This window comes from Anticarsia gemmatalis, chromosome 16 (assembly GCF_050436995.1).
Source record: "Anticarsia gemmatalis isolate Benzon Research Colony breed Stoneville strain chromosome 16, ilAntGemm2 primary, whole genome shotgun sequence".
Classification (NCBI taxonomy): domain Eukaryota; kingdom Metazoa; phylum Arthropoda; class Insecta; order Lepidoptera; family Erebidae; genus Anticarsia; species Anticarsia gemmatalis.
Window position 1 is genome coordinate 11,651,168 of NC_134760.1, and position 14,606 is coordinate 11,665,773.

At 38.4% G+C, this 14,606-nt stretch overlaps 1 protein-coding gene across 2 annotated transcripts in view; it reads left to right on the plus strand.

Annotated features, from left to right (window-relative positions):
- Positions 1 to 14,606, plus strand: part of tkv (serine/threonine receptor kinase thickveins) — an 84,442-nt gene that overhangs the window by 65,973 nt on the left and 3,863 nt on the right. The window contains exon 1 of one of the 2 annotated variants that reach the window (XM_076123909.1): positions 12,447 to 12,728. The exons of the other annotated variant lie outside the window; for it this stretch is intronic. Within the exon in view, the coding sequence (XP_075980024.1) occupies positions 12,719 to 12,728 (10 nt within the window). The 5' untranslated portion in view covers positions 12,447 to 12,718. Of the gene's footprint in view, positions 1 to 12,446; positions 12,729 to 14,606 lie in introns of those variants that run through there. 2 annotated transcript variants of the gene reach the window in all.

Consider the following 14,606-nt stretch of genomic DNA (forward strand, 5'->3'; position numbering starts at 1 on the left):
AAGTGTGATTGCTGTTCTATAATAATTATCCAATTAGGGGCCTCGTGGTCTATTTTGTTATTAAAGTTACGTAGAACATGACATTTCATACCTGTATTATGGAACTTGAAAGCTACTAAACTGAGGCCTTGTTATAATTATCAAACACGAATATTTGTTGGAATTTCGTTAATTTTTAAAACAATTTTGTCCCATATGAAATGTCAGTCGAACTATGCTACAAGAATTTAAGGCATGCTTATCCGATACTGCCTACTCCGTATCAAAATAGAATAGAAAAAGGTTATAAACACCTTCAATATTTGACGAAAGTTTGTTTTCACAAACTATTTCGAACAACGCGAATTTCCACAATCCCATGTATTAAGTGTTTGTGTAAAATTACTTGAAAGAGTTCTTGCGTATTACGGACGCCGATCTAATACGAAATTTCTCAATAAACGATAGTGGTAGATATTGGATAGATAGAAATACTGAGTAACAAAATGATTGCGTAGTTTGCACTTGCCCTTAAGAGTTAAGATATTAGCAGGACGATACACAGATCCTTTTATATTTTTCTTAATAGTAACACAATTTATCGTCCACGCATGATTTATTAATTATAATTTTTTTTTTAGAATCAGTTTTTTTATAAGTGTTAATAAATTGATGCCGTTAATTGATACAGAGGCTTATCGAAACTAATTTCAATTAATATTATAATTTTTATCTGTCCATAAGCGGTTTAATTATGATGTATGAGATTTTTTTTGTTTTAGATTCGTACTTTGATCTTGTGGAAAAACCATTTTTCAATTTATTTCACCGCTTAAGCGTATACACATGTCGTTAAAGATTATCTAATACGCACATCATTTCAATAAGTCAGAGATCACAAACTTCGGTTTGAACTCAACCTCTGGCTTAGCAATCCGGTCTTTGAATTAGATTATACTTTCTTGTTATCTAACTGTAAACGTGGATAAAAAGAAAATACATTAGTAACTTAACACTCACATTCTTTTCTTTAAAAAAAATACCTTTTACGGCAACGAAATAAAATCACTCAAGTCTCTTTGCAACGAAAGTGTAATTTATTTATTTGTAACAAAATTAGAAAATTCAAGCTTTCCACTAAGATAACGATCTGTACACACTAAGCATACTGATATTGACTCGGTACAAATTTAAATGAGAACAAAAGCTTGTTTATGATTCAGGCGACGATTGAAAGCGCATCCGATTTGCACATCTGATGATACCACATCCGTAATTATAAGTTATTATTAACTCCACGTTATTGTTCGAGGGAACTGATGCTTTCATCGGAGTTAGGGGTGCCACTCACTGTGAACTGTGAGTGAAAGAATAGCGTAGAAGGGAGCCGGGTTTAACACGTTCGCTGCCCCCGACGCGTATGTGCGTTTTACGAAACGCACATACGCGTCGGGGGCAGCGAACGTGTGTCGTGGAGGGTGATTTGTTTTCCTTTAGAGTTCTTTCAGAACCCTATCATTACATTTCATTTTAAAGTTCCCAAGCTCCCCTTTTATGCTGTTTGCAATAGAAGCGTATTAAAATGCAATGCATCTTTTATAATTTGAAAAGTAATTTCTCCCTTGTACCACCCACAAAAATAATGTGTTATTAATTAAAGTATGAAATCTACCCATCGTTAAAACCGCCTTCTCTGATAACCCTAATATGACTACGTGTTGCAAATTACGTCTTCAATCATACACATTAGTTTTTTCTCCACCGAATATCGTTCGAACATCGATAAGTATCAATTTGCTTCATAATTCGTACGCACGTAGGTATTCTAAATTACGCACACCTTTCCTTCTTAGCACAGTAATTAGGTTTTTTGTACACGTCTCGTGTGCACCTTTATTTGTTACAAGTATACGAGTCGTGGTCCAAAGTCACGATTGCAATTTTCAAAAGATGTTGCACAGTTACCTTTTAAATTAAATGTAGTACTGTAAAAAATAAATGTCTATCAATTGTTGATAATGCATTGTTAAGGATTGATGAACACAAAAAATAGATTTAATAATTCCACACTACGGGGTAGAAATACTACAAGTTAATGGAAATTCAAATAAAGCAAGAAATTAAAAGCGATTACTCATATAAAAGTAATTGCTAGGTAATGGACTGTATACAACTCTTGTAATATAAAGCGGCATGTAGGCGAAGGTTTTATTAGCACGCCCTGACATTGATGCATCACGATAATGGTGGTATCCCGAGAAAAACTCAAACACAAACAACTCTCTATTTACAGTTTTTATCGGATGCCGTTACAGTATATTGTTGAGCGTTTTATTGGTGCAATCCGTCATGTCGTCGGCACGCCTCCGTCGGCGCATCGCTAATGGCTCGCCCACCGATACCGGCATCATTTTGCAATGATCATCAATTATAGTGGTAATTGGCCGAACACCTTAGAGAAGGCTCGGTTCTCTTACTCAATAGTGATCGTAAGGGTGTGTGGGTGTTGGTGACCTCTCGCCACGCGTGGGCGCAGCTTTCTAGCGCCGATGCGCTGTGCTTATCTAATTCATACGACCACGTATCGATTTTATGATGCTTTGTGCTTATGATTTTTGGATTATCTTTTGTCTTTTGATTGGCAAATTACTTCACTTGTCTGCGCGTACTATCCAGATGTTGCATACATATCAACTTGTCGAGTAACAAATGAATGAAATTGGATTTCAAATTAAATGTTGCCTAAAAATTATGGCTTTCCAGAATTTATTACACTTATTATCAAGACATGTCTTAGATTTTCTGAAGATTCTAACGGGCAAGTTTTTGAAATCAACTGTCTACGAAAACAATCGAATAATATTACAATTAGAAAAGAAAACAGAATTAAAGCTCTTCCACAAGTATCATAGTATACACAATATACGTAACAACATATACGTAAATACGGAGATTTGGTCAAATCTATTCAATACATGAATTAGTGATTTTAAACAGGTTGCAAACAGATCATAATGCTGAATAATTCAACAGGAGAGCTTAGCCGTGGACCGCCCACGGTACATTACGTGGTTTCCTTGCTTCTAAACACTTCAATCCGTATAATGTTGTTTACTTGGCGAAGGTTTTTACAATCGTTAGTGTCGGTTACACTCGACTGAGGAGTAACGCAGCTGTCGATGTGTTGTGGTGTACAGTTTCAGTAAAAAACGGTGAACATTCATTCTATGTGAGGGATGTGATGCTTTGGAGATCTCTGCGTTGATGTTCTTTATCAACCTGTTTTACTGTTTGGAAAGGTATATTCTGAAGGTATTGCTACAAAATAATGGGTAAAGTGAATGTTTATTTCTTTTAAAAGCTTTAAATAGCGATCGAGGATTTATCTGTGAATTAGTAATGCATGATCCTTTAAATCCTAAAATCTCTAAATACGTCTAAATCTTATTTTCCCACGAAACGAGATAATTTGACAATTATAATGAAAAACCACAAACAAAGTCACGGGCGTTTTAATTACTTTTTTTTAAAGAGAATTCGATCTCCTATAAACTTTCCTAAAGTTTTTATAAGTAGCCACAAAAAAGTGGTTTGTCTCGCACTTGACTGTTTTTTTGTCCTTCGTCACGGATAGAACGCGCCCTGGTGATAAAATATCGTATTACAAATTTGGTCGTCGTCATCATCATATTATTTTACATATACATTTGACTCAGTCGCGGACGGATTAAAGGAATATTTTAAAAGTTAATGAAGTAGATTCAGTTACAAATTTTTTTTTTCTTTAGTATAAGGTCAATCTGGGTAACTTTGAATCATTTGGGTAACATTGACAGTGGAAATATGAACTAGTTTCGATTATTTTTTTCATATGAAATATGAAACCAACACAATTGATAAAAGTTTATTTTAGTTTAGCAAACTTTTATCAATTGTGTTGGTCGTTAGTTTAGTTTGCTGCCTGCCTATGGAAAAAAAGCGTGATTTAAGTATGTATAAGTATATGCGATTAAATATCGTATGAATGGCCTGGATAGGAACTGTTAGACCCTTACTACAAATTTGACACCTTTAAGGTGGTACTTAGTAAGTATTAGTAGTTATTAGTACTACATAGGGGCGTAGCTACCGCCGTATCTGCCGTATCAATTATACAGGGCCCCTAGGCCACGGGGGCCCCCAAAAGTGTGCAAGGAAAAACAAATAATAATAATTAGTATAATAATATTTTTTATTATTATTTAAATTAATTTTCTTTTGATCTGAAATCTTTACCCCCAAACAATATGAGGGCCCCCAAACAATTTTTTATACGGGGTTCCGCCAATGCACGCTACGCCACTGGTACTACAAGTCCTCTACACATAACAAAAATCCATTTTACTAACACCTTTTTTAAACTAAAAGACTTATCTGTATAAAATAATCATAATAATACAGACCTACAACATTTTATTACATATACCGATATTCATTCAAACCATAATTTAAATTTTCACCTCTACTCCGGTCAAGTTTTATCGCTTACAAAAAGAGAAATGTTAACATTTTTCGATTTATACGTCTATGTTGGGAGGCACTATATAAAATTATAATAGTAATGGGTGTCGTGCCGATGTCGTGGGCCCGACTTTAATGTCGCATAATGTTTGTATCCAGCGGTTATTGTCGCGGAACCCCGCCTACGCAATGCGATTAAAAGTCGTAAGTTGGATAAGTTCCGTTGTTCCGCGATTTACTTTATTATCGTTATGTGATCGTTCTTTTAATTAATGTTTTACTTCCGTTGTAGATTGGAAAATGAAATAGAAAGCTTTTAAAAGCTGCTTCAGAATATACATTTCTGAGATTTGATATTACTACTTTAAACTTGTAAATGTTATGTGTTTTCGTATTTTTCAAGATTATAAAGTTTACTTGCCTTTCCTTCTGCAAGGCAAGATCTATGACATTGTGATTATGAATAAGGAACATCATGTGGTGCCTTAAAGTACACTATATTACGTTAGGGACTTTCGCTAAATGATATATTGAAATCGCGTCACCATAAGATGTAAACAAATATGAACTGTCCTGCTCGTAAATATATAACGAGGAAGGCCTCGATGTTACGCAAGACCACACATCTCGCTGCGCCCGCGCCGGTCAAAAGTTCGCCCGCACACCCACGCCAATTCTGGACTCACTATTTATACTGATTTCAGTTCGACAACGCCTCGACATCGCCTCGCCAACGTCTCGTTATTCATTATTAATGGACCATTTGCACAAAATGTCTTAACTTGAACGTATAAAGTTGAAAATGGAAGATATTTATTCCCAAAAGGTTGTTAACGCCGAGTCGCTCATGTATCAAGACGTGAGTTGCGACAAAATTGTTATTTATTTACGTAAACTGCTGCACGTAGGTGTACGTTTTATATTGTTTCCCTCCACTGATTTAATTGAACCATACGACAGATTTATCACCGAGTACTTTGCGATCATAAAATTTGCTTCAATAATACCACTTTCCATGTCAGTTTGTTTGAAATTGTTATTAATCAAGCAGGACAGTTTAATCGTAACTCTATATTAGAACATTAGCATTCAGTTCATTAGCTTTTAGCTTGTTGTCGAGACGAGATAGTCCAATAACTCAGCTACCCCCGGGGCCATGTATCGCACTCGGACCGACAACACTTTCACGCGGCTGTGGGCGTCACCTGTCGTGCCTTACTGTGTCCACCCGACACGCACACTACACAACTATCCTTAACATAATATATCTTAAACATATAGACGTAAGAACCACATCACAAGCACTGACAAGTTTGCCAGGTCTCGCCCACATCGCTCATTGGACTCGGATCTAGCTCGTCCAAAGATTCTGCATTCATTATACTTCGAGTTTCATTAAAATCGTTTCATAACATCACTTTCTAAAGACAATTTGACTGTTCTGCCACTCAACCGTGTATTGTTGATGTCTGTTTTACACATAAAAACTTGCTTCATTATTTCCATGTCATTTAATATACGAGTCGACTATTCTTATCGGTTTAGCTTTTAAATCTCTTTGTTGGTCGGTATCGCTAAGTCATACAGTATTGTATAATTCCATTGGAACGTTGCTCCGTCGTCGTATTGAATGTAATGCTTCATTTGTTTAGTTTACATACTCGTTCAGCGTTACTGGTTCGCCTACATGCAGTTTTTGTTCCAGCCATTAACCGCGATTGTCTGTTGTCAAACGCAAAATAGCGACATTGACACGAGAGTGACGTTCAATCTGTGTTTATTTGTCCAACTAGCGCCCACCGTCCAATTTGTACGTTTCAATAGTTATCTTTTCATCCATCTCAACGTTTCATTGACAGATCATTAATTACATCTGTAACTGTCAAGACTATTTGTATTCGTTTGTTTCTCCGAGTCCGATCAGCGTCGCCCCCGTAATCCGTTACAGTAATCTCTTGATAAGTTACTGTATCTAAGCAAATTATGTATCTTTTGTATTCTGTATCGCAGGTAGATATGATATCTTCCGAAATATAAGTGCGTAGTATTTGTTTACCGGCGTTGTTTGTTATACTGCGGTCCTCGTGCTCGTATATCAGAGTTTTTGTCGTCAATTTGTCATGCGCGACATGTCTCGCCGCTTGCACAACTCCGCTGCTCGCCGACCTATCACTCGACCAAAATATATTGTCTGTTGATAGCTAGACACATGATAGCGTGCTCTCCACGTAGTCCACGTCGATGATAACGGCCGCGCCCCTACTATTAAGATTATCAGGCAGTGATTAAAAGATTACACGCGGCCTCAAATTGCGCTGTTATACTTTCAAATTTTACAAACCAACGTGGAATATTTTCGCTACTGAATTTATTATGTGGATTATTTAGGACGCGCTATCGCTCAGGAATGCGTGGAACATTTGTGTGAAAAGTATACTCAATGATATTAGTAACTGGTATCGATAGGTGTTATCGATAGACGACTCGAGTGTTGACAATTAAACGTATAATGTATTGTACAATGGATACGGATCGGCGTCCATTCACTACAAGTACTGTACCAATATGTTGTTGTTTTGATAGATTCGTTTATTAGAACGCGGCGTCGTCGCGGTATCGCGTTTTACACTGTTACGCGTTGGACCTATGCCCTCAGTTGCACAATAGTGACAAAAACACGGTTATTCACGCGTCTATTTTTGTACGTCCACGTTCAAAAATAAGGTGTGAGTTCCACCGGCCTCGGGGTATGACACTTTTATTGGCGCGCGATAATATTTACGTTGTCGTCGTGTATATTTTGTTTATCGTAAAGCGGGAATTTATAAAGTATCAGGTACAATGTGGCCGCGTTACGTCGGGGTAACGGTCCTCGATCAATCGAGTGGGTCGCGCATAGAAAACGACTTTACCGAGGTACTTGCGATCTGCGTGCGCGCATGAATATTCAGTAGAGATCTATCAACATGCAAATACGAGTCACCTCATTGCCCGTGGCGCAAATTAACCATACAGTGTATTTACGCTGACATCGTATAACTGATTTTCTGGGCGCGCGCGCAAATTTTGCGTTTCGTACACATAAATCTGTTCGGCCATTTGCATGCGATTGATTTATATACAAACATTCATTCATAAGTTATATTGTTGATAATTGTTCGGGTATGAAACATGATAGAGAGGCCCAAGGCAATATTACAAGAAATATGTGTAAACGTAATTTAACTAATGTATTCATAACATGGTATTAGTACTAGGCTTTATGCTAAATCTTTGGGTAGTTACACTAGGTACATAACTTTCTAATAAAGTCTCGAATAATTTTATATTATAATATTAACTGTCACTAAAGCGTATTGCAAACGGAACTAACAAGTTACACTATCAGCTTCCTTCATATATCAAGTACCTAAATCCACATCAAAATAGAAGCAGCAATTTTCTTCTGAAGCATGAATAAACTTACGCGCAACATGCAAATTTTATCATTAAACATTGGTACGAGGTCGTCGGCAAATTGAAAGTAGTCGATGCGATCGTATCAAAAGTCGCAATATTTAATGCGAATATCATAAGTGCATGTATTTTTCACAACACGATATTTAAATTAATACTGATCGATATAATTAACATATTGGATAAATCGTGGTACCGGTCACGTAGCGTCGCCCTAATTCTCAATACATTGTTGTACTATTTCTGCATCGAGTTATCTTTACGTCGAAGATAATGATGATTAGCTTTAAAAATATCGATGTTTCGGTATAATTATGTTTTAAACGTAATTTTTCTTTTAATTTGTGATGATTTCGTTGACTTATTGTTAGAGCGTTTTATCATAATCATGTAGAAGTCCAATTATATTTATTAACTATGCATAAAATCACGCCTTTTTCCCAAACGTTAAGACTAGAGATCGCCACTTGGTACGGTCCTTACAAACTTCCCTTGCTTCATTCAAATCAAAATCCATACAAAATTGCCTAATTAAGGCTTTATTAATGCTACACAGCCTCAACCTGAGAACCAATTTCCGTAATTTAAAGTTCTCCAAATATCATCTCAAACTAGAGTCCCAATCTCACAAGATTTGAAAAATACATTTACAGAACAACATCACGTCACATTTCAGTTTACTGTTATTTTTTGCATCAAAACTTGCCATTGGATTTTAATCTCATCCAGGAATGTTTTGCCCAGCGTTGACAGCTTACAATTACAGAATGTATAGCTTAGTTCATATTGTATAAGTATCATAGTTAAAGTAATCGCATAGCCAAGAGCATCTTCCTAGAATTAAATCATTAATCACCATGATTGGTGCGTTAGAATTCCTTGCTAGCTCTTCTCATTGGCTCTACCTAAAGTAGGTACTGTCAAAGGTTGATGTAGTTTTCATACCATTATATGCGTAAATAAGGTTTTTTTATTCTTTTGCCACTACATTTTACTCCTGTGCCTTTCTTCTTGCCTCGTGTGTTTTAAGCTACCGAATTAATACTTTGTAGAGTAGACTAACTTTTCAGTCCATTTTTCTTATGGCTCTACCTTTCTTTTTACTTCAGTGACGATTTTTACGACCGCCACCCAGGCAGTAAAATAACATTTGTAATGAAAAAAAAAAATTTAACTCAAAACTCTATTTTTTTTCTTATAATTTCCTCTGGTAATGTCTCTTCGAAAACAACAACACGTTACATGAAAAGAGGTTCAAAATAAACAAATTCGTAAGTTGACGACGACAGGTAAATTTCGCATAGTACCTCCATGGCTACAGGTTATTAAACTTGCAGTTGTGATAGCAGATAGCAGATAAAGTACACAGTAATTCTCACGTCAGGCGACTGATAACAACACTGGTTTATTTTTGGTAAATATTGATTCTGCGCTATCATACATTCAATGAACTGGGATCTCGCTATCAGACATCTGATGTGAAGAAATTTGAATAGCTTGTGACTTTGCATCGACAACTTACTAACTCTACTAAAGTTGAAACATAAATGTAAAATGAAAACTGATTGAAAAATATTGCTATTGAAGCAAACAAAAAAGATTTTCTGTTTTTCTTTGCCCTTAATTTAAAGTGCCTATTTGGATGAAGATTCCATAGTTACATTAAAAGTATATACTAGTGCATGTTACATAGAACATAGCGAATGTTTTCATGCGTAATTAGAGCTCGATGCCAACATATTTGTCTCTACAAATTAATGTTAGGGGCTAGGGCTGATTAACCAAGATACAATGACGCGTTAGTTTGGTTCCGAAACAATTCAACTTTCTAACGTAAAACGAAACCGCTTTAATTCTTAACATCGTAGAAATTGTAACCGAACAGATTGAATATCACAACTATGTTAATGACGACAAAAACTAACGCTTTGTTGATATGGAGAAAATATGCATATTTGACATTCTTGCGTGTTTACCTATTGGCTAATATTCCACTTGATTATGGTGATCAACTGGATAATTAAAACTATACAACACTCCTCTTCCGCTGTTTCCGCCCACATTGTCGCTCTAAATCATTTATGTTAATAATTTAATATTTATTTTATTCGCCAGTGCATACCTGGCCTTAAAACTTATGTGGAGCAATCTGATAAAATAGATTCGTTGAAATAATGAAGCGGAGTCATCAAGTGATGTACTAAGTGGTTACGAGCGAGTGACATGCGCACGCGCAAATATTGTCGCTCTCGAGCTCTTATCGCGCAAATGGGCCGCGCCGCATCGTTAGCAGGTGATGCTCAAACACACCAGCTTCGTGAAATATGTCCCGCGTACGCATCAAAATAAAACGATTAAATTACAACCTCGTCCCCGCGCCACAAGATTAAGGGTGTGTAAAAACTATTACGTAACCTGCGTTTAAACCCGATACTCCTTAATCCCCACACACAAAAAATAGTGGCGGGATCCTGTTTGGAAAGAGCCAGGAGATGCGGCGCGGGGCGGGAGCGGGCCGCGGCACCTCCGAGGCGCGCCACTCTGCCGCCGAATAAATTATGTTCTTTGGCCCGTATCACGCGCCGCACGCCCCGCGCAAACCCCTCGGGACCTTATCGATCGAGTTGGATAATCCTAGAGGTCGCTAGATCGCCGGCGCCTGCGCGCTGTGCGATGATGACCTCTCGCCCCGCCGGAGCATGATCGGAAACGAATGCCATTTGAAATAGTCACGACAGAACCGTTCGCCTGATAACTGGGGTCTAGCTCGCGTGCAAAACACTGTTTGTTTTAATTACCTTTTCACTATTCATCATCACTATCTGTCCGATCTCATTATATCTCGCTTTCCTCCCTACGTGATGGTTATCGTTTAATCCAATTTGGTCGGCAGAACAGCAGTTGAGTTCGCTCATATCTAAAACAAGATTGAGTGCGATGCGGTGCTCTACATCGAATACATCTTGATCGATTGCCCTTTTACTGGTATCTTTAACAAATCGATTTATACGATCGGTTGCAATTGCAGCACTCGCAGTGTCGATTCGTTCTCGTGTACATTAACCGATACGAGAAACATCTGCGCCGTTTGCCGAATCTAAGTAACGAGTTTTGCACGTGCGCACACAGACGCCGCGACCTATTCGCATAATATCAACAATCAGTGCTCGATGCTGCAAAACATCGAGAAAGTAGTTTTCTACTGGCCTATGATTTATGTACTTGACTTTGATGCTGTTGATGAGGTTCTGATGGCGTGTTCGACAAACATCAGGAGATTTCCCACGGGAAACATTCGTACAGATCGTCTGATAATACACTGTCGCACGGAACGCCATTATGACTAAATGTCACCGAAATAAGCCGAAAATGAGCCATGAAAACCCTAATCGCGAACCATATTAGCCTAATAGCGTCGATTATTTGCAAATTGGTGTCATAGACGAACCAGAGAACAATGGTGTCGTTTCTTTACATGTGTCATTTGAATTCATAACAGTCATTTACATACAATTTGGCAATCGACACGTGCCCAGTAGCCGGTGCCCCACGGTAGAGTCGCTCACGTTTGAGGACATCCTTGAGATGCAATAATTGGTAGTAGATCAATTGAAGGCGGGCGTATCGAGTGTATCGACTTATCGAGTATATGGAGTGCAGCGGGCGAGGCGCGTGGACCACATGTGGCCACAGAGAAATCGCGCCGCTCCTGCAACTCGAGATAACACCGACACATGACCAAATCTGTCGCTGCCGGCAGTGCCGGGACCACCAACACACGATCTTGCTGCAAATATACTTGATGCTATTGTTGTCACGCTTGCTCCACATACACACCGATCACACCCGTCTACTAAAACATAGGAAGGAAATTCGAAATGAGCGCGTCGTAAAAGCGACGCATTGATAGTGTTCTGATTAGTTAGCTCAGTAAGGATTTATTGCGTTCGTCTCTAATAACATGTGGAAGTAAGAGTATTAACGCTGCTCGTAAACTATAAAAAGCATCCGCTTCTGTCAGATGTTGGATCACGAGAACTGCTACCTAATTTATGACTTTTGCTAAATTTATATGCGTGTTCTTTTCATCCGGTGCGATTACAGCTCCACAAGAGACTTTTTATTCCCCAAATGTTTTATCTTAATCGCCTATAATTTTCCCCAAATTCGTATAATGCCCCCTTGTTTCTTTCTAAAGCTCTTTGTTCGTACTTTGTGATATTAGTTATCGTATTCGGTTGTTCGATAATTTTCCCGTCAACAATAAGTTTATTATTGCTACTTAATATACTAGTAATATAGTAGTAGAGGTACAGTTAATATGTTTACGAGTAGATCATAATAAACAGTTGGCGTCAATGAATCGCATCGCGCGCCGCATTTGTGTATCTATGATGAGTGTTGCGTGATCGCGGCTCGGTGCTCGCGTTATCTCGCCGGAGCCATGTGGAGGCTGTGCAGCGGTGCATAGTGCACGGGGGTGGGGGGCGCGGCGGCAGGCAGGGGGACGCCGCGCGCTCCGCCCGACACTCGCGTTGTGGGCGTCGCTCGAGCGACACGTTGCCTCAGTCCAGTTAGTACCGCTCCGTGTAGTGGTGCGACCGGCCGTGTGTCGCGCGCGAACCATAACGTGTCCCGTGAGACAGCGTGCAGTGTGACTCGCCACATATAATCTCGGTGGTGTAAAAATAAAGCCGGCGACAGACGGCGGCGTCCCAAGTTATATTTAAATGATAGCGCGGACGCGGGGCCGGGCTCGCCTCGAACGCTCTCCGACGACGGCATGAGACGAAGTACGTGCAACACCTTAGTCCGACACCTAAACCAGATCATAAATCTAAGCTACAGCCGACACCCGCAAGCCTCCGTATTGTGTTTCCTCGCAAGTGTTCCAAGGTTGTCACCGCGCCGCACCTGGACGATGTCTGCTCTGTGCATCAGTTCGTTGTATACAATAGTGTTTGCATCTCGCCTCAGCTACTTGTGATCTAGACGTGGTTCAGTTTCCGCTTGTTGGATTGCATACGAGCTCAGGATGTGGACGTTGAATCATTCACTGTTTCCTGTCTTTATTGTATTCGTATTTTCTCCGTCGATATCTGCTCGTAAGTAAACTGGTGTGTTGATGTGTTCATCAACGTAAATACTATCTTATGAGTCTATTTGGGATCACTGTGAAAATCCAATGTTTGTATTGGTAGTACAATGTTTGCGTAAGTCATTCACGGATATGTTGATTCACAGTGGATACGTGTACCTCTACTATGTGTAATTGTATGAGCTCAGGTCTCAGATTTCTGTTCGAGCTACTAGCCAACAACATGATAAACCGCAGCTTTATTACTTCCGAGTTATGCTAATAACAGTCCGTGTAATGTATACTCAACCACTTCTCTCCATGTCCAAGTTGTATGTATTTCTCCCTTGATTGACGTTCTGGCTCCATTAAAGTTGATAGTTTAATTATCATGTCTAGTAGCCTTTCCCTGTCTAGACGTCTCTACGAGTAAATATTTATAAACATAATTACTAGTAAACATTAGAAGATAGTGATTATCTCCCGAAGTGTGGAGCACACTTTTACCTGCTTTTATTGTGGTGAGGACGTCGTATCCTTCGGAGCGCGTCGGGTGTCGACCGAGGAGTTACCTGTTGCTCGCTTGCAAAAAATATGTGCTCCAATGCACCATGAATGTTTAATGGCATTAATATTTATACGTCTGTTCATAATTCTATTGTATCCACATTCAAACATACCTTATCATGTTAACATCTTCAGATTGGCGGAACACGGCCCTACCGCTGTGATTTCATAATCCTGATTAGTTTCTTTTGTAATTTTATATTTGTTGGGATAATTAATAATTTTGGAAGTAATCTCATTATGATTTTGAATTTGCAATCTATTGATTCACCTAATTATTATTTTGATACCGAAATTGCGAAGATAAGTTGACTCGTAATAAAAATTATGGAGCGTAGTAATCGATACAAACTCGTCGATCTAGATATTGATGAATGTTAAAATGGCAAATACATCAAACACCTGCAGGTTGCTATTACTATTCAAAACACATTAATGGAACCAGATTTAGTGAGGCGCACCTAATTTGACTAGAGACCTACGTAGGAGTCATTAGAACGTTCAAAGATTGGACATTCTAATCACTTAGACGTCGAACATTTAAATGAACTGCATTAGGTACTTCGCGAAGATCAAGATTTATCCATTATTTGTTGAATTAACTAACTTGATATCACCATATCATTTATTCATTTTGTTCTTACACCAAATGCTGAGGGTTTTTTAAGATTGGATTTGTGTCTTCCCTTGTTTTTTAACTCAAAGCGACGAACAAAATCTCCTTTATCACCTTTAGAATGAGACGTGTTACCTACTTCGTAAGTTATTTCATACTATCATTCAGTGTTTACAGGAAGTAACGCAGTACAAACTCATTACCCGTGACCCTCTGATCTTTGTACAGCATTCTAGTAATCGATTGTTATTCAACTCATACAGGATACAAAACACTAGGAAGTTACACTTTCAATTCAATTCCTGAACTAACAGTCTTCCTGAATTCGGGAGTTGCGGAAAGCAATTTCCAATTACTTTTTTGTACAACTTTTCTTCTCTACTCTTTTTTATTCCAATTGTGTCTGAATTT